Source organism: Oncorhynchus tshawytscha, linkage group LG02 (genome assembly GCF_018296145.1).
Source record: "Oncorhynchus tshawytscha isolate Ot180627B linkage group LG02, Otsh_v2.0, whole genome shotgun sequence".
NCBI lineage: Eukaryota > Metazoa > Chordata > Actinopteri > Salmoniformes > Salmonidae > Oncorhynchus > Oncorhynchus tshawytscha.
In genome coordinates, this window is record NC_056430.1 from 67,513,747 (window position 1) to 67,534,947 (window position 21,201).

At 41.6% G+C, this 21,201-nt stretch overlaps 1 protein-coding gene across 4 annotated transcripts in view; it reads left to right on the forward strand.

Annotated features, from left to right (window-relative positions):
- Positions 1-2,860: 2,860 nt before the first annotated feature.
- Positions 2,861-21,201, forward strand: part of LOC112263846 (myosin-10) — a 91,799-nt gene continuing 73,458 nt past the window's right edge. For all 4 annotated transcript variants that reach the window (XM_042303503.1, XM_024440506.2, XM_042303510.1 and 1 more), the window contains exons 1-2: positions 2,861-3,032; positions 4,852-5,228. In XM_042303503.1, coding sequence (XP_042159437.1) covers positions 4,884-5,228 — 345 coding nt within the window. In that variant the 5' untranslated portion in view covers positions 2,861-3,032; positions 4,852-4,883. The remainder of the gene's footprint in view (positions 3,033-4,851; positions 5,229-21,201) is intronic.

The following is a 21,201-nucleotide window of genomic DNA, read 5'->3' on the forward strand; positions in this document are numbered from 1 at the left end:
AAACTGACCTTAATTGCCTACCGTCTGTAAGCTGTTAGTGTCTTAACGATCGTTCCACAGGTGCATGTTCATTAATTAATTGTTTATGGTTCATTGAACAAGCATGGGAAACAGTGTTTAAGCCCTTTACAATGAAGATCTGTGAAGTTATTTTGATTTTTACGAATTATCTTTGAAAGACAGGGTCCTGTGTGTTATTAGTTCAAGCACACTATGTTTGTCTATTGTTGTGACTCAAATTTGATTACCAATTTATACAGAAATCCAGGTAACTCCAAAGGGTTCACATACTTTCTCTTTCTTGCCACTGTACTCATTCAAGGGTTTTGCTTTATTTTTTTGTATTTTATACAGTGTAGAATAATAGTGAAGACATCAGAACTATGAAATAACACATATCGAATCATGTAGTAACCAAAAACAGTGTTAAACAAATCAGAATATATGTTATATTTGAGATTCTTCAAAGTAGCCACCCTTTACCTTGATGACAGCTTTGCACACTCTGGCATTCTCTCAAACAGCTTCATGAGGAATGCGTTTCCAACAGTCTTAAAGGAGTACCCACGTATGCTGAGCACTTGTTGGCTGCTTTTCCTTCACTCTGCGGTCCAACTCATCTCAAACCACCTCAATTTGGTTGAGGTCGGGTGATTGTGGAATGCCGGTCATCTAATGCAGCACTCCATCACTCTCCTTCTTGGTCAAATAGCCCTTAAACAGCCTGGAGGTGTGTTGGGTAATTGTCCTGTTGAAAAACAAATGATAGTCCCACTAAGTGCAAATCAGATGGGATGGCATATCGCTGCAGAATGCTGTGGTAGCCATGCTGGTTAAGTGTGACTTGAATTCTAAATAAATCACAGACAGTGTCACCAGCAAAGCACTCCCACAGCTTCACACCTCCTCCTCCATAATTCACGGTGGGAACCACACATGCGAAAACCATCCGTTCACATACATCCATTCACCTTATCCGTTCACCTACCATTCACCTACCCTCACAAAGACACGGCGGTTGGAACCAAAAATCTCAAATTTGGACTCATCAGTCCAAAGGAAAGATTTCCAACGGTCTAATGTCAATTGCTTGTGTTTCTTGGCCCAATTGCTTGTGTTTCTTCTTATTGGTGTCCTTTAGTAGTGGTTTATTTTCAGCAATTTGACAAAAGAAAAGAAACTTTCAAAGTTCTTTAAATGTTCTGTATTGATTGACCTTCATGTCATGAAGTAATGATGGACTGTCATTTCTCTTTGCTTATTTGAGCTGTTTTTGCCATAATATGAACTTGTTCTTTTACCAATAAGGACTGTCTTCTGTATACGACCCCTACCTTGTCACGACACAACTGATTGGCTCAAACGCATTAACAAGGTTCACTTGTTAATTGAAATGCATTCCAGGTGTCTAAATCATGAAGCTGGTTGAGAGAATGCCAAAAGTGTGCAAAGCTGTGATCAAGGCAAAGGGTGGCTACTTTGAAGAATCTCAAATATAAAACATTTTTTTATTTGTTTAACACTTTTTTGGTTACTACATGATTCCATGTGTTATTTCCTATTTTTGATGTCTTCACTGTTATTCTAAAATGTAGAAAATATAAAGAATAAAGCAAAACCCATGAATGAGTAGGTTTGTCCAAACGTTTTACTTTTATCTTATATATATATATATATATGTATATGTATATGTAAAGTCTATAAATCCAAAAATTGATGTAGCAACTACAGATTGGCCAAGTTTGAGCATGTGTCCATTAGGACTATGGATTTTCTTTTTCTTCCCCAGCATGAATTAGATTGAGCAATAAAAGCCTCACTTTGATTCCATAGGCTTGGATCCGCACTATGCAGGTGTTGCAAGAGCACATTTTTCACTGGCTGTCCACTGGTTTCAAAAAGATTTATGAACAGCCATCCACAACAACCACAAATTGGATAATCTTTGGATGCCAACAGCAGTCGCACAATTGGAAGACATAGCTTGGACTGTAGCCTACAAAATCCTATTTATTCCAGCTCGTTTCCCGCGATCCATCAAACACATTTGGTGTGTCATCATAGTGGTCTCTGATTTGTGGCCAGACTCGCTCAGGTGGAACAAATTTAAATTTGCGCCTTTTTTCAAAGCTGATTTGAATGTCTTGAGAAAACAGAGAAGTGTCAAATATTTTTTTCCGCAAACATCCTTTCTGAATTTAAAAGTAATCATCGAAGTAATCATCAAGTTATTTAAAAACAATCTGTAATCTGATTACACTATTGCTGCTGGTAACATAACGGTTTACTGTTACCGTTTTTTGTAATCCTTTACATTTAATCTCTTACTCCCCAACCCTGCTGATTTCCTAATATGAACTGTAACCGTAAAATTGTAACATTTGTTGCATGTTTCGTTTATATTTTTGTTCATTATAGTAGTCAAGGAGTGGACAAAAGACTTCTGATTTGTGATGATGGGAAGTTGTTTTCTCATCGTTTTATACAAATGTATTAGCAATTTGTTGTGGGAGATGCTTTAACTTGGTGCAAACAAATTGATGGGATGGAGAATTCATATTCAGAGGATGTGGTATGTGATGGACATGTCAAAGACCAGTGAATGGGGCTTTTTCGTTTGATATTATCCATTTATTATCCAATTTATTCACTGCAAGTATCTCATGGCAGCATTCACACGTCTGCAGGTGAGACGTCATGGCTCGGGCGGATAATCAAGAATATCAAGGTTTTCAAACGGGCGGAATTTCAACCAATCGTCTGTAGACTTCAGGCGGTGGAATCCAATCATATTGTATCTTTGAATAGTGGGTGTGCCGCACGTCTGGTCCTAGAGGCGGGAATAGAAAAGTGCTGCATGGCGAGTTTGGTTGAGAAGAAGTTGGATGGTGGGGGTGTACCATTGATGAGAAGCGGCCGAAGAAAAGGGAATATTTGCAGAAATTTCAAAGAATTCTGAGGAATATTACTTTGTTCTGCCTACTATCAGTATATTCATAAAAGTGTCTGACTTTCATTATCATCTGCACCAGGTGAGTTTATTAGAGTCGTTTTCATAGGGATGCCGGGGTGGTTAGCTGGCTAACGGATTATTTTGCCATGACTTTTCAACGATGGAGGACCTCAACCTTGCTGGCTAGTTGACACCAAACTAGCTAGCTAGCTAACATGCTCAATTGTTTCAATGACATTTTCTAGATAAAAAAAAAATCATCAATTGAATTAAGTGATCGTTTTAATAATAGCAAACTAATTGATATGCTCATTATAGGAACATTCTAAAATGTCTTTCCAGCTATACATTTCAGTGATGGTGCATGCAGCGCGAGGACCCTAAACTGCATCAGAACTCCTTTTGATGTTCATTGCTTTAGCTCGTGCTTAACATATGGTATTTTAACACATTCATGATGTACTGCTCGGTTATGATAATAGAAGTTTAACTTTTATTTAGAAATTCAATATTGTATAAACTATGCTCACCAATGCAGCTAAATACAGAGCTTGCCCGACAATGTTAGCTAACGTTACCTAGCTAACATTACAGCAAGAATCAGTGTGATGTGGGCAATGCATTTTATTCTAACCAGGTTTACTCGGCAAGTTTAGCAGCGAAGGGCTTGGTAATTTCAACAAAGGCTGGCAATGCCTTGGCTGGATGACTTGTTTGGCGTGCGTTCAGATATCATAGAGGTTTTCTGAGAAGTAGAGAGGGGATGCAGTGGCACGACAGTACGCTTAGCTGCACCCTGATCCCTCTATCCAGGGATCTGGCCCAGTTTCGGGTTGAAGCAACACCGTGTAAACACCATGCTTGCCGTCATCAGCTGAAGCTGGCATGCCCAGTTGTGTGAGCGGCGTCAATACATCTCTTGATTTTCTGTCAATATTCTCAAGTACAGCCTAATCTACTTGAGCCATAGGCTTTATCAAAAGTTCATATAGTTTTCAGAAAATGTTCCCACTATCAGTCTAGAAATGCTGAATAGCTCATGTCAGCAGTAATAGACTATTACAATAAGATAGTGTTATCGGAGTTGATGACATCATATCCCAATCATTCTTATCACAGTAAGAAATTACATGGCACGCTTGGCTACTACCTGGATCAGGAAGTGTGCTTGGTTGCTTCTTCCTATTTAGTCTGGTCTAGTCAGCTTAATCAGGCTCTGTAAACACTAGATACTGATACAGAAGCTGGTGGCGGTGGTCTGTGAAGCATTTCAGCAGGGCTGGGCTACATGGAAGACTGCAATTCCTCCACTCCTCCGTGGATGCTTCAGGCGAGGATATATTATGTTGTTTTTCTGCAGTCATGGGGCGAAGGAGGCTGAAGTGTTCTCCAAACACTGGTCTAGGGTCAGCTTTCCCTCTTGGCCCTCCCTTCCAATCCCTAGCCTAGCTGAACTGGAAGTCATACATATGCAGTGTATGACAGATAGACTGTGGATCTATCTCTGTAGAGGGAGAGCCTCTAGTCTACCCACACATAGCTTGGCTCAGACATCAGGGTGAAAATTGTCATGTGTGCTGTCTGAGGAAAGTCTCTTTTTGAGGGAGTTGGTGAGAGGGACACACTGAGGGTACTGTACTTGGACTGGGAATGTGTTACTGTAGGAGAGAGTCTGATTTACAAGGAGACCTCAGAACTCAGCTCAGCTGTCTGTTGTTTTGGTATTTAAGCTCCAGATTTTGAGGATTACTGGTACTCTGTATCCCAAACTACCCCTGGGCATTACATTCATCATTAGATCTACAGGAGAGCTTCGATAGGGGCTAGGGGTCGACCTGAGTTTTTAAATAATGGGTATAACTCAACCAATGTGTTAACTGTTTGTGTCTCCCGTCCAGGTGTCCTAGTGTGTTCTGGTTGTACCCCAGAGATGGCACAGCGGAGCGGGCAGGAGGACCCGGAGCGGTACCTGTTCGTGGACCGTGCCGTGGTCTGCAACCCGGCCACGCAGGCCGACTGGACGGCCAAGAAGCTCGTATGGATCCCCTCGGAGCGCCACGGCTTCGAGGCGGCCAGCATCCGCGAGGAGCGCGGCGACGAGGCGGTGGTGGAGCTAGCTGAGAACAGCAAGAAGGCCATAGTGAACAAGGACGATATCCAGAAGATGAACCCTCCCAAGTTCAGTAAGGTGGAGGACATGGCTGAGCTCACGTGTTTGAACGAGGCTTCAGTGCTGCACAACCTCAAGGACCGCTACTACTCTGGCCTCATCTATGTAAGTAGGATAGAAGTCCTGCTTTTGACTTCTGACTTGAGAAAACCAGGTGTAGGCTTATTTACCTTACATTGGTATCTTATTGAAGTGAACCAGTAGCCTTTCCCCTCCCTTTTTGGTATATTGTACCCAACTACCCATCACATCAATCAGCATTGTCCAATACCAAACCCACAGAGACCCCCAAAACCATTTGTCCTTAGATACACCACCATATCCCAGGGTTCTAATAAGTTGGCAATGGCATTAGCAATGTCCCAGATAACCAGCGTTTCCCTTGTGATTACGACCCACTTAGTGACATGACATGCATTCCTGGAATAGATGGAAAGTCAGTTAGCCGCCTGAGACCCAGAGAGAAGGGAGGACAACTGTGATTGCCTCCACAGTTCCACAGTACCAGCTATTCCTGTGGTTCTCTCCCCAGGTGGCTGCAATAAGAGGCAGAAGGACAGCTCGGGGATGAGGTCATTTTGGGATGTTAATGAAGCAGAGGTTTTATTGTTTTATTGTGTTTTAGTCAAATATTATATCGGTTTGAGCTTCTTGCTTCAAATTTGTAATTATGTACCAGCCCCCTGACCATCTGGTCAATAAAAAGATGTTGATGATCCCTACTAGTAAGAAAGTGGGCCATTTGTCATAGTAACTGACCTGCTAGAAATGACAAGAAGGCCTCTCGACCCAAACCCCATGCCCCGTCCAACACACTCCCTGGCAGGGGCTGGATTGCTATGTGAGCACCAGGCTTTAGTGAGGCCCTGTCGGTGCTCCATCCATTCATGTGGCTAGTAGTGCTAATGTAATGGCTCCCTGCCAATGGGCCTGATCTGCAGTAATCAGCCAGCCAGGGAGGGAGGCTCGTGCTGAGTCATTCACACAGACTAACTGTACCGCCTTCACAGGGCTCTTTGTCTCCCTGCAGATAAGCAACAGCTGGCACAGAATAACTGGCATATTTTCAACCTTCAGTAGTACTGTACCTAATCCACTTCTTGATTAAAAAATAACTCCCTGTCAAGTAGGGCTGACCACATTTAGTCAACTGGTCGATTGTTTGGTCGTAAATAGATTATGTTTTTCATGGTGCACAAGACACCTGTCTATTTTTCACCTGTCCACAGAGATGGCACAGCCCATCACTCTTATGACACGTGCTACTGATATTGTAAATGGTTATATAATGTAAGAATAATGGTGCAACACTAATAAATATATTATTTTATAACAAATGCGCTTTCTCCCGTGAGGGATAGTGGTCACTGTTCGTGGTTCTGAAACGTAATCTTCAGGGCGCTGTTGAATTGGCGCCTTTCTCTATATGTTGCTTAGTGCATAATGGCGTAGTTAACCAGCATGTTGGTGTTGAGAACAATGTGGCGGAGGCAGCAGCGGAGTGAGGACATAAGGAAGCAGCCCTTGCCTTAATTGTCTAAGAAAATTGAGGAGAGAGGAAACCCCAACTTTATTAAGTCTATAATCAATAGCCTAACTGTTAAACGTGCCTGGCTTTATAAATCATCCATATATATCTACATTATATAACCAATAAGACAAATCCTGCTTCTGTTGTCAGAATGAGTATTTGTTTAATAGCCTACTGATTTCGTGACCACCAAGCCTCATGCAACCTTAAAATGTAGAATAAAGAAATGTCACAAATTCAGCTGTTTTTAATCTTTGCTCTGCTGTAATAAAATCTTTACAATGTTTTTTTCCGTTAGAACAGACTCTGGTATTACATTTAATTTATTTACTGTTGTTTACACTTTTCCAAACGGGCAGAAAAATTATATGGTAATCTAACTGCTCCTGTTTGTCACACATAATGTGCACGCAGCTCTCGCTCCTATAGCCTCCTTTTTCTTGATCTTGTTCTTATTTAGCTCTCGCTCCTAAACAATGATAATACTGTGATCTAAAAGCAGCTGTTTGGTACACAATACTCACACAGCACTTGTTCCTATATCCCCTCCGTTTTCTTCTTCTCCAATAGTTTCCACGACTAAGTCAAATGTCTTCCACACATCTGACTTCCCCTTTCCCTCCAAAGCAATTCCCCCGTTTTCTTTTTCATGTCCTCCGCATCCATTTTGCTGTCACATGTGTTACGATGTTCTGAGTTTGTTATAACAAATGTATTGATGTGATTGGGATAGGCTATAGGCCAGGACCTATTGGTCACGTGCATGCCAGTTATACATGTTTCACGTAAAGAGAGCAAGGGATGGCGGGAAAAGGAAATGTTTTTTTTTAATACAAATTAGGTATTTTGGTAACAGAACCTTTCAGCCAGAGAAACAAGTAAGAAACTAAATGGCTGTAATTATGTGGCAGATTCAGCACGGACAGAGCGATAAACACTTGCTGTGCTGCGGTGCCTGTTCACAGAGGCACTCGCTGTCATTTGTTTTTAACACAGCGTGGCAATCGGGCTCCCTCTTGAGCTATTTGTGTCTTAATTATTTAATCAAACAGTATGCTTAAAGCATCAGACAAGCTCAGTGTATATAGTTGGATTTTATTCAAAGACATAGGGTGTGTCTATATATGGAAAAATACACGTTCTACCGATGACTCTCAGTCGACCAAGATTATTTTTTGTCAGAGACAGCCCTACTGTCAAGTTCGCTGGATCTGTATTTGGTTTGGGCGGTATCCAGATTGTCATACCGGCTACGTACCATCCTGGGATATTCGGTATTACCGGCACTGAACACTAAGGGCGCTATTTTCAAAAAGGGAAAGGGGGGATACTTAGTTGCACAACTGAATGCATTCAACCGAAATGTGTATTGCACATTTAAAGATGCACTATGCAGAAATCACCATTTCTTGGTTTCTGAAATGTGTATAGTTTGCCTACTTTCAGTTTTATTTATGCTTTAATGTATGCCGGGAACAGTTGTTTTTTTGGGAGTTACCTGACTTGCCCAAGGGAAGAACGACAGATTTTTTCACCTTGCCGGCTCGTGCATTGGAACCAGCAACCGTTCGATTACAGGCCCAATGCTCTTAACCACTAGGCTACCCCTAGGCTACTCAACTAAGCATTTTTAATCCGCAGGTTAGCAATACTAACAGGTACATGTAAAATCCCATAGGGAATGCTAACTAAATGCTAACGAGAGCATTGCGAACATTTTATAAATTTTATCCTAAACTATTGGCAGGACAGCCATCCCTGCTAATAAAGTTCTACAAGTAACAAAAAAATGCTACTCACAGTTTGCTGCATGAACAAAACAAATATTAGACAGCAAGGCTCTTAATCAGGGTCTCCGTTAGCAGGTAATAGCTGCCTTTTGGCCCATAAAAAAAATGTGAAAAGCAGAGAAATAAAATCGGCACCGGCCTGTCCTTGGCAAGGAGATTATTTTTTTCCCATAGCGAAATAATGCTTTTTAGCCTATTCATTGATGGAAATACTAGTCGATGTAAATACATTTGACTGGTCATGCGTTTTGGTCTATAGGTTCATTTGCATAATTTAGTTTGATGAAATTGGCGCTTGTGTATATTTGTTGTGTATCTTATTTAGCACACATGCATAGCATACAGATACAGAGCTTTTGAACGGTAAATCTGTCAGACAGCGCTTTTTTTAAGCCCAATCATTGCACATTAATTCTAAATTGCGTGTTGAAAATAGTTTGCTTCAAAGTCGCCTAGGCAAATCTGACCATATCTGTGGAGGCAATTACTTTCATAAAGACTTCCATATGCCATTGAAACCAGTAGCGTATTGTTTTATAAAGACTTCCATATGCCATTGAAACCAGTAGCGTATTGTTTTATAAAGACTTCCATATGCCATTTCATATAAAGACTTCCATATGCCATTGAAACCAGTAGCGTATTGTTTCATAAAGACTTCCATATGCCATTGAAACCAGTAGCGTATTGTTTTATAAAGACTTCCATATGCCATTGAAACCAGTTTCACCAGAAACCAGTAGCGTATTGTTTCATAAAGACTTCCATATGCCATTGAAACCAGTAAACCAGTAGCGTATTGTTTTATAAAGACTTCCATATGCCATTGAAACCAGTATTGTTTCATAAAGACTTCCATATGCCATTGAAACCAGTAGCGTATTGTTTCATAAAGACTTCCATATGCCATTGAAACCAGTAGCGTATTGTTTTATAAAGACTTCCATATGCCATTGAAACCAGTAGCGTATTGTTTCATAAAGACTTCCATATGCCCTTGAAACCAGTAGCGTATTGTTTCATAAAGACTTCCATTTGCCATTGAAACCAGTAGCGTATTGTTTTATAAAGACTTCCATATGCCATTGAAACCAGTAGCGTATTGTTTTATAAAGACTTCCATATGCCATTGAAACCAGTAGCGTATTGTTTCATAAAGACTTCCATATGCCATTGAAACCAGTAGCGTATTGTTTTATAAAGACTTCCATATGCCATTGAAACCAGTAGCGTATTGTTTCATAAAGACTTCCATATGCCATTGAAACCAGTAGCGTATTGTTTTATAAAGACTTCCATATGCCATTGAAACCAGTAGCGTATTGTTTCATAAAGACTTCCATATGCCATTGAAACCAGTAGCGTATTGTTTCCATAAAGACTTCCATATGCCATTAGCGTATTGTTTCATAAAGACTTCCATATGCCATTGAAACCAGTAGCGTATTGTTTCATAAAGACTTCCATATGCCATTGAAACCAGTAGCGTATTGTTTTATAAAGACTTCCATATGCCATTGAAACCAGTAGCGTATTGTTTCATAAAGACTTCCATATGCCATTGAAACCAGTAGCGTATTGTTTTATAAAGACTTCCATATGCCATTGAAACCAGTAGCGTATTGTTTCATAAAGACTTCCATATGCCATTGAAACCAGTAGCGTTGTTTTATTGTTTCATAAAGACTTCCATATGCCATTGAAACCAGTAGCGTATTGTTTTATAAAGACTTCCATATGCCATTGAAACCAGTAGCGTATTGTTTTATAAAGACTTCCATATGCCATTGAAACCAGTAGCATATTGTTTCATAAAGACTTCCATATGCCATTGAAACCAGTAGCGTATTGTTTCATAAAGACTTCCATATGCCATTGAAAAGACCAGTAGCGTATTGTTTTATAAAGACTTCCATATGCCATTGAAACCAGTAGCGTATTGTTTCATAAAGACTTCCATATGCCATTGAAACCAGTAGCGTATTGTTTCATAAAGACTTCCATATGCCATTGAAACCAGTAGCGTATTGTTTTTTAAAGACTTCCATATGCCATTGAAACCAGTAGCCTATTTCTCACATGTTCTATTGGTTTTCAACTTTCTTTCATTGTCCGGTAGCCAAAGGGACAATCCTAGTCATTTTAGCAACCCATGTTAGTTGTTGCATATTAGAATTCCCCAATTTCTACATTTCTAGCTGTATTTTACCACTAATTGCATTATGAAACAAATTTTCACACGTAGCCTACTGCCCTGGGCACATTGCTGTGGTTATAATGTGAAGAAATAATTGTTTATCGACATTTTAAGCTAAATGTTCTGATCTGTTGCATCAGACTCATTGCTTTAGAATTTTTTTCTAGGCCTAGGATTCCTGCTGGTTCTATGAATTTGGGATCTATCGTCCCACAACTGTCAGTCTTTTTGTGCTATTTCTTTCTCGACAAGCTGACCAATAGAATAGGTCAACTTTTCTAGTATGAGGAGTAGTAGATTGACAGGGGCTTTTGATTTTGCTGTTTGTTACGTATCTTGTTGGCTGAGGAAAAGTAAATGTAACATCTTCAAAGTGTGCAGTGGAATTCAGTAAGAAGGACGCACGTCGTTGCATCCTCAACTTGCGTATTCTGTTAAGATAAATGGCCATAAACTAAATGTGATTTCTGTCATTCTGAGCACACCCTAATCAGGTTACGCACCCAATGGATATGGGTCGGGTAAATTCATCAAATGTCCTGGTAAATTAAAATGGTGCCCGTCAAATGTCCAGGGTCACATTTTCCTAAAGGAAACCCTGCTCTTGATCTGGGAGGGGATTCTCTGTTGTTACCAAACGAAGAAGCAAACCACTAAATTAGCAAACAAAATGCAGAACTGCAGAGCATTTAGCAACCTTTAGACAGTTAACTTAGTTATAAGATATCTAGCTGGCAAACATTTAGTTGTGAATGTAACTACATTACCTGGCGCGTGCTGCACAACAGCGTGTGACTCACAAAGGTCCGGTCTGTTGTTGTTGTGTGCTTGTAAACATACACCACGTGACTGGGGACTACCGGTAAGCTTCATTATGAAAAATGTGACAAGTGAAATGAAGAACGCAGTCTTGATCTCCTAAATGATTGCACAAGTTGAGTGCAGGCATTTACTTAAAGTAGCTACAAATATTCAAATGTGTTAAACTTCAAAGAAATAGTTTCAATGGCAATGACGGTATTGAAAAACTATCCTGTGAACTAGAGGTCGACCGATTATGATTTTTCAACGCCGATACCGATTATTGGAGGGTCAAAAAAGCCGATACCGATTAATCGGCCGATTAAAAAAAAAGGTGATATTTGTAATAATGACAATTACAACAATACTGAATGAACACTTATTTTAATTTAATATAATACATCAATAAAATCAATTTAGCCTCAAATAAATAATGAAACATGTTCAATTTGGTTTAAATAATGCAAAAACAAAGTGTTGGAGAAGAAAGTAATATGTGCCAATATGCAATATGTGCCATGTATGTGCCATGTAAAAATGTGTGCCATGTACAATTGTGTGCCATGTAAAATATGTGCCATGTAAAAAAGCTAATGTTTAAGTTCCTTGCTCAGAACATGAGAACATATGAAAGTTGGTGGTTCCTTTTAACATGAGACTTCAATATTCCAAGGTAAGAGGTTTTAGGTTGTAGTTAATATAGTATTTATAGGACTATTTCTCTCTATACCATTTGTATTTCATATACCTTTGACTATTGGATGTTCTTATAGGCACTATAGTATTGCCAGTGTAACCGTATAGCTTCCGTCCCTCTCCTCGTCCCTACCTGGGCTCGAACCAGGAACACATCAACAACAGCCACACTCGAAGCATCGTTACTCATGGCTCCACAAAAGCCACGGCCCTTGCAGCGCCATGGGAATAACTACTCCAAATCTAAAAGCGAGTGACGTTTGAAACGGTATTAGCCCACACCCAGCTAACTAGCTAGCCATTTCACATTGGTTACACCAGCCATTAGGCTGATAGGCTTGGAGTCATAAACAGCGCTGTGCTTGTGAAGAGCTGCTGGCAAAACACACAAAAGTGCGGTTTGAATGAATGATTACGAGCCTGCTTCTGCTCAGTCAGACTGCTATATCAAATCAGACTTAATTATAACATAATAACACACAGAAATACGAGCCTTTGGTCATTAATATGGTCAAATCCGGAAACTATCATTTAGAAAACAAAACATTTATTATTTCAGTGAAATACGGAACCGTTCTGTATTTTATCTAACGGGTGGCATCCCTAAGTCTAAATATTCTTGTTAAATTTCACAACCTTCAATGTTATGTCATAATTACGTAAAATTCTGGTAAATTAGTTTGCAATAAGCCAGGCAGCCCAAACTGTTGCATATACCCTGACTCTGTGTGCAATGAACGCAAGAGAAATGACACAATTTCACCTGGTTAATATTGCCTGCTAAACTGGATTAGTAGTTATAACTGTTGATTATGATTGATTGTTTTTTATAAGATAAGTTTAATGCTAGCTAGCAATTTACCTTGGCTTCTACTGCATTCGCGTAACAGGCAGGCTACTCGTGGAGTGCAATGGTTAGAGCGTTGGACTCGTTAACTGGACGGTAGCAAGATTGAATCCCCTGAGCTGACAAGGTGAAAATCTGTCGTTCTGCCCCTGAACAAAGCAGTTAACCCACAGTTTCTAGGCCGTCATTGAAAATAAGAATGTGTTCTTAACTGACTTGCCTAGTTAAATAAAGGTATAAAAAAAAAAAAAATCATCGGAAATCGGCCCCCAAAAATACCGATTTACGATTGTTATGAAAACTTGAAATCGGCCCTAATTATCGGCCATTCCGATTAATCAGTCGACCTCTACTGTGAACTATTTCCATATACCCCAGTATACGTATATACGGTATACTGCCCAAATCTAATCTGGATGCCTTTGTCGCTCTTCCATTTCACTGTCTCTCACTCTCTCCCTCTGTCTCTCCCTCCATCTCTTTCTCTCCCTCCAACTCTTTTAAAACATTTATTTTAACCTCCTTAGGCGTCATAGTTTGTTATTTTTTCACATTTCCTCAGATCAAGTAAAGCAATGCATGTGTTACCAGGGGGGAAGTAGACTGCTGTAATTAGTAGTTAGCATGTCATGACAGCCTAGAAGCAGCATGTGCTGCCTGCAGAGAAGTGTATTTCTATTTTAGACAATTACACCCTGACACAGTTTGGAGGGGGAGATATTCATTTTATTCTGAGAGCTTTATATTATATATATAGTGCATTTGGAAAGTATTCAGACCTGTTGAATTTTTCCACATTTCGTTACGTTACAGCCTGATTCAAAAATGTATAAAATATTTTTTTCCCCTCATCTATCTACACACAATACTCCATAATGACAAAACAAAAACAGGTTTGTAGAAATTTGTGCTAATTTATAAAAGATAAAAATGCCATATTTACATAAGTATTCAGACCCTTTACGCAGTACTTTGTTGGAGCATCTTTGACAGTTATTACAGCCTCGATTCTTCTTGGGTATGATGCTACAAGCTTGGCACCTGTATTTGCCAAGTTTCTCCCATTCTTCTGAGCAGATCTTCGTAAGCTCTGTCAAGTTGGATGGGGAGCGTTGCTGCACCGCTATTTTCAGGTCTCCAGAGATGTTTCAAGTCTGGGCTCTGGCTGGGCCACTCAAGGACATTCAGAGAAATGTCCCGAAGCCACTCCTTCGTTGTCTTGGCTGTGTGCTTACGATCGTTGTCCTGTTGGAAGGTGAACCTTCCCAGTCTGAGGTCCTGAGCACTCTGGAGCAAGTTTTCATCAAGGATCTCTGTACTTTGCTCCGTTCATTTTTCCCTCAATCCTGACTAATCTCCCAGTCCCTGCCGCTGAAAACCATCCCCACAGCATGATGCTGCCACCACCATGCTTCACCGTAGGGATAGTGCCAGGTTTTCTCCAGACGTGACGCTTGGTATTCAGGCCAAATAGTTCAATCTTGGTTTCATCAGAACAGAGAATCTTGTTTCTCATGGTCTGAGAGTCCTTTAGGTGCCTTTTGGCAAACTCCAAGCGGGCTGTCATGGGCTTTTTACTGAGGAGTGGCTTCTGTCTGGCGACTCTACTATAAAGGCCTGATTGGTGGAGTGCTGTAGAGATCGTTGTCCTTCTGGAAGGTTCTCCCTTCTCCATACAGGAAATCTAGAGCTCTGTCAGAGTGACCATCGGGTTCTTGGTCACCTACCTGACCAAGGACCTTCTCCCTTGTTTGCTCAGTTTGGCTGGGAGGCCAGCTCTAGGAAGTCTTGGTGGTTCCAAACTCCTCCATTTAAGAATGATGTAGGCCACTGTGTTCTTGGGGACCTTCAACGCTGCAGACATTTTGTGGTACCGTTCCCCAGATCTGTGCCTTGACACAATCCTGTTTCGGAGCTCTACGGACAATTCCTTCAACCTCATGGCTTGGTTTTTGCTCTGACATGCACTGTCAACTGTGGGACCTTATATTGACAGGTGTCTGCCTTTCCAAACCATGTCCAATCAATTGAATTTACCACAGGTGGACTCTAATCAAGTTGAAGAAACATCTCAAGGATGATCAATGGAAACAGGAAGCACCTGAGCTCAATTTAGCAAAGGGTCTGAATACCTATGTAAATAAGTTATTTCTGTTTATTATTTTTTTTAAATAAATGTGCAGATAATTCAAAAAACCTGTTTTCTCTTGTTCATTTTGGGGTATTGTGTGTAGATTTAGGGGGGAAATATTTAATGCATTTTAGAATAAGGGGTCTGAATAATTTCTGAATGCACTGTATATATAGATATTAAATAGAGGATATTTTGTAGAGAACATTATATATACAGCTCTGGATAAAATGAAGAGACCACTGCAAAATAATCAGTTTCTCTGGTTTAACTATGTATGGGTATGTGTTTGGGTAAAATTAACATTTTTGTTTTATTATATAAACTACTGACAACATTTCTCCCAAAATATAAATATTGTCATTTAGGTCATTTATTTGCAGAAAATGACAACTGGTCAAAATAACAAAAAAGTTGCAGTGTTGTCAGACCTCGAATAAAGAAAATAAGTTCATTTTCATTTTTAAACAACACAATATTAATGTTTTAACTTTGGAATAGTTCAGAAATCAGTATTTGGTGGAATTACCCTGATTTTCAATTACAGCTTTCATGCGTCTTGGCATGCTCTCCACCAGTCTTTCACATTGATGTTGGGTGACTTTATGCCATTCCTGGCGCAAAAATTCAAGCAGCTCGGCTTTGTTTGATGGCTTGTGACCATCCATCTTCTTCTTGATTGTCACGTTCTGACCTTTATTTCCTTTGTTTTGTCATTATTTAGTATGGTCAGGGCGTGAGTTGGGGTGGGCAGTCAATGTTTGTTTTTCTATGATTTGGGTATTTCTATGTTTCGGCCTAGTATGGTTCTCAATCAGAGGCAGGTGTCATTAGTTGTCTCTGATTGAGAATCCTACTTAGGTAGCCTGGGTTTCACTGTGTGTTTGTGGGTGTTTGTTCCTGTCTCTGTGTTTTGCACCAGACAGGGCTGTTTTTGGTTTTCCACGTTTATTGTTTTGTAGTGTTCGTGTTTATCTTTTTTTATTAAACATGAATCAATATAACCACGCTGCGTTTTGGTCCGCCTCTCTTTCACCACAAGAAAACCGTTACATTGATCACATTCCAATGGGGTTCAGGTCTTGAGATTGGGCTGGCCATGACAGGCTCTTGATCTGGTGGTCCTCCATCCACATCTTGATTGACCTGGCTGCGTGTCATGGAGCATTCTCCTGCTGGAAAAAACAATCCTCAGAGTTGGGGAACATTGTCAGAGCAGATGGAAGCAAGTTTTCTTCCAGGTCAACCTTGTACGTGGTTTGATCCATGCATCCTTCACAAAGACAAATCTGTCTGATTCCAGCCTTGCTGAAGCACCTCCAGATCATCACAGATCCTCCACCAAATTTCACAATGAGTGTGAGACCTGGAGAGGCCTACAAGCCAGTGTCTCAGCAAGGTCTTTCCCAGACCGAAATTTCAAGGCAAACAGGGGTTTCCAGATATGCTGTCAAAGCTCTTTTGAAGAAGCACAAAGAAGCACAAACGGGCAACGTTGAGGGCGTAGACGCAGTGGTCGGCCAAGGAAACTTACTGCAGCAAATGGAAGAAACATCCTGCTTACTTCCCTTAGCAAACAGAAGATGTCCAGCAGTTGGCAGAAAACAGTGGGACCCTGGTACACCCATCTACTGTCCGGAGAAGTCTGGTCAGAAGTCTCCTTCATGGACAATTTGTGCCCAAAAAGCCATACCTCCGAAACAAGGCACAGCGACTCAACTATGCATGAAAACACAGGAACTGGGCAGCAGGTGCTCTGGACTGATGAGTCAAAATTTGAAATATTTGTCTAGCAGAAGGTAGTTTGTTCGCCGAAGGACTGGAGAGCAGTACATAAATGAGTGTCTGCAGGCAACAGTGAAGTATGGTGGAGGTTCCTTGCAAGTTTGGGGCTGCATTTCTGCAAATGGAGTTGGGGATTTGGTCAGAATGAATGGTCTCCTCAATGCTGATAAGTAAAGGCAGATACCATCAGGCAATACCATCAGGGAGTCATCTGATTGGTCCCAAATGTATTCTGCAGCGTGACAACGACCCCAAACATACAGCGAAAATTAAACTGTGGTTAGTTCTCCAAGATTTGGAGTTTGGGCCAACCTACCTGCTGAGTTTCTTAAAAAACTGTGTGTACCTAGAATTGTACCTAGAAGACTTGATGCTGTTTTGAAGGCAAAGCTTGGTCACACCAAATATTGATTTGATGTAGATTTTTCTTCTGTTCATTCACTTTGCATTTTGTTAATTGATAATTATAAACTATTAACATGTGTATTTTTGAAAGCATTCTTACGTTACAGTTTTTTTCCACACCTGCCTAAAACTTTTGCACAGTACTGTGTGTTTTGGTTGATGTATGATCCTGTGACTTTAATGACTCTCAGGTCACAGGGTAAAAAAAACTCTCCTCTGTCCCTCTGGTGGTGCTGAAGGATGTTGGTTTGTTTTTGCGAGGCTGCACATTGCAGTTTCTTTCTTGTAAAATAGGTTTCATATGCACTCCGGTCATAAAAGAACAACACCGAGGTATACAGGGAGCTCTGCCGATCCTGAACTCTCCTGGTGCCACAGGTTCTTGACCCCTGACTACCCTATGCTAATGAAATAGAATGTTATAGGCTGAGAAATGTAGGACTCTCAGAGCCAAAGATGGTTAATAAGCATGACTGGTGCCGACCAGGTTAAGATCCCCTCCTTGCAATCCAATACAGTAGAGGCCAGGGACATTTCATAGGGAACAGTCCCACTTTGAAACTGCCACTGACTCAATCCTCAACAACGCTGATGTGCCCCAGGTGCGTATTGAACAGAGGCTGTTGAGGTGGTAAGGAAGGACACTTGCCTCCAGATGAATGTTTTTGGTAGTACTGAGCAATAAACATTTTTTCCCCCCTGTGAGCTCAATGCGCATGTTGCACAGTTTCTCTAGAAATTAATCAGATACAGCCTGAACTGTGCAATGTAGTAGGGAGTTGTAGTTTCCAACAGGGCCAATATTCCACATAGTTTAGCCCATAAGATGCGGTAATTAACTACAATGGCCATAATCCATTGCGCATCTACTTGTCCGGTCTGTGTTTCTTTTACACCTGCTGCAGAAGAGATAAAATAATGCGTGATTGTGAGAGGATATAGAGAGCAGCTGTTGCTCCTCAAGGTGTCTCTACCTGAAAGTGCATGATCTAAATGATTGATAATTGGTATTCAGCAGTCATGCCTTATTTACTTTGAAGATCTACAAAATAATGATTTTGTCAGACAGTATAGGCAGCAACTCTATAGAGATGAGATGATGACTTGGAATGAAATAATAGTCATCAAATAAAACATATTTAATATACACAACAAGTGAGATATTTGAGTAAAGTAATGTGAATGAAGGTTAATAGGTGATAAGCAGTAATGGACAGTCACTACCATCATGAGACTTTTATTTATTGTTTTATTGTGTGTTGTTACAGCATTTAACCCACATAATGCACAGCGCATTTAACGTTTTAATAATCGAAATCGAAACAGTGAAATATTTTTTTTGTAATCGAACCGAAACCGAACCGACCTCAGAAAGCACTAATTGCTCAGCACTCGTTTTTGGTCAGCTGCATAGCATTCTCGTTTCCCCTTGTGGTCTGTGGCCAACCTCAATGCCCCCAGGAAAGGGCTAGCTTTTGGGCTGAATGTGTGATGTGTAATTAAATGCATGTGTTTCTGTAACCTTTTAAGTAACAGTATCTGCTGTATCCTTTGTACTGCAACAGTGCAGACTGGGAAGACGGCCCAAGGCCTGGAGCTTTGAGTTGATGTTTGGTTACCTTCATCTGCAGACATCCCCTCTTCAGTCTCCCCTAAGCCTGGATTTCACTGGAGCATGGGTATCTGTTCTCAATTGAAACCAGTGTGTCAGTTATGTTTTTCCCATAAACAATATCAAGAGAATATTTTCTTTAAGTCCCCATAAGCAGACAGACGGGACCCAAACCACTCCTTTCCTGCCTGATGCCTCAGACTCGCAGCCTGGTCACAGGACTGCTGGGATGAGTGTGAGGCAGAGATCAGTATGCAAACACAGCACACAAACACAGACACTGTGTAGATGGAGCAAAACTGCTTGCTCTGCACTAGTGCGCCGTTGGTCTCCTCCCACGCTCAGACCCCAATGCTATTGGAGCACTGGAAATGAAGCACTGCTCATAGTGAACAATATTAGACCATTCTCTCTATAAACCCTTTGAAAATTCTATTCTCCATAATCATCGCCTCTTTTCAATATGCTATGACAATTAAAACGGAGTGGCACTGAGCTAAGCTTCGCAGACGGAACAATGTTGAGAATGAGAATGAAAACATCCACTCTCCATGGAGAGGCCCTCAACTCTTGCCGTTGCTCAGCTACGCTCAGCTTGGGCTTGGCACGGGGGACCACTTGGACATTTCCGGAGAACTGGGAACCTAATCAACTGTGTCAGAGTTCTCCGTTGTTAACCACAGCCTGGCTATCTGGGTACACTACTTTGTTGTACTGAGAGACAGGTTCTTGGCTCACGCCTCCCTCCACCTAAGGCATCGTGCTGTGTGAGATATATATTTTCTTGGCCGGCGTCTCACCCCGATCTCTACTGTATTGAGAGAGAGGGACAGGTTCTTCGCCAAGGCCTCATTCCCTTCATATACCTCCTACACGTCTCACCCCCGCCTGCAGACCCAGAGCCCCACTAATCCACCAAGTACTCCCCAGGGGGTGCCATCCAGGCTGGGCAGCCGAGTCCAATCTCTCCCCAACCCCACTGCTGCCTCTGGGTCTGGGCTGCGCCAGCCGGAGTGCTGATCCGTCTGCCTGGCGCTGCACCCACTGTGGCGGGCAAGGGGAAGGGGCGACAGGTGGTGTGGTGTGTCCGCTGGCCCTACTCTCCTGCCAGCTAAAGGTGAGGCTTGCAACTATGTGGGGATCTGTGGATTTCGCAGGAATCTCTTCCATAACTCCATACATACTCATCGACCAGTGCACCAAGATGAATTGCACTAGAATGTTAGTTACCCCTGTGTAGCCACATACCCCTTGCTAGTGACCCCTGCATCCATCATTTTTCTCCCCAAAAAGAGACCTAGTCCCCCAATGTGACTCATGAACATTCGTCCCGCTGTTCTTGATTTCTTCCTTTTGTGGTGTATCTTTCTTGACATTTTAATTTGGACATTTTACTGCATTGTTAGGAGCTAGTAACATAAGCGTTTTGCTGCACCGCTATAACGCCTGCTAAACTAAATTTGATTTTGATTTGAACAACAAATCTCTGCTTCCTCCCGAGCTTGTTGCTGCTGTGGCTGGACCATGACCAGACTAGAGCATATCTCTGCCCTTCCGAGGGATCTGTCTGTGTACATATGAAAGACTGGCCATCTGGTGACCCACTCACCCCTCCCCTAATGCACACCATGATATCCCCCAAAATCACTGCACCACGTGTCGCCTCAAAGGGACCGTTCATCACATTCTACAATGGTGATTGTCTCATTTCCATTCATCATGACCTTCAATATATTGGCATTATTTTTATACCACATAACACAATGCCACAAACCCCAGTCATGCTGCAATCAAAGTACAGTAAAAGTCCCCTGTGGTCCAAAGACTGAGATAAGAGGTGTAGCAGCTAGCTGGTGTGTGAGCGAACAACTTTGTTTTCTCTCCCAGAGGAGAAGGAGTGTGTGTGACTCACAATCGCATTTCCCGCTGCAGGCAGGCGACAGCTGTGGTGGTGAGCTTTGCTCCGCAAGAGTCTTTCAACTAGGACCCTGCCGCTACCCCCACCCGACACCAGTATGCCGCAGCCACACCGCCATTGTTCCAGCTCAGCAACTTGGTTAGCCGACCTTGGGCCCCTCTGCAGCCCCCTGTCTTTTGCCTCCCCTGCCCCAACACGATAGACAACATAGTTACATGAATGTGTCTCTGCCGCCCAGCCAAGCTTGGACTGACCGAGAGAGAGGGACTGAGATGGAGAGAAAGGGTGCATGGACACAGAGAGAACGGCAGAATGGGAAATTGACCCTTCTGCATAATCACCCGTCCCCCCTCTTACTTGGTTAA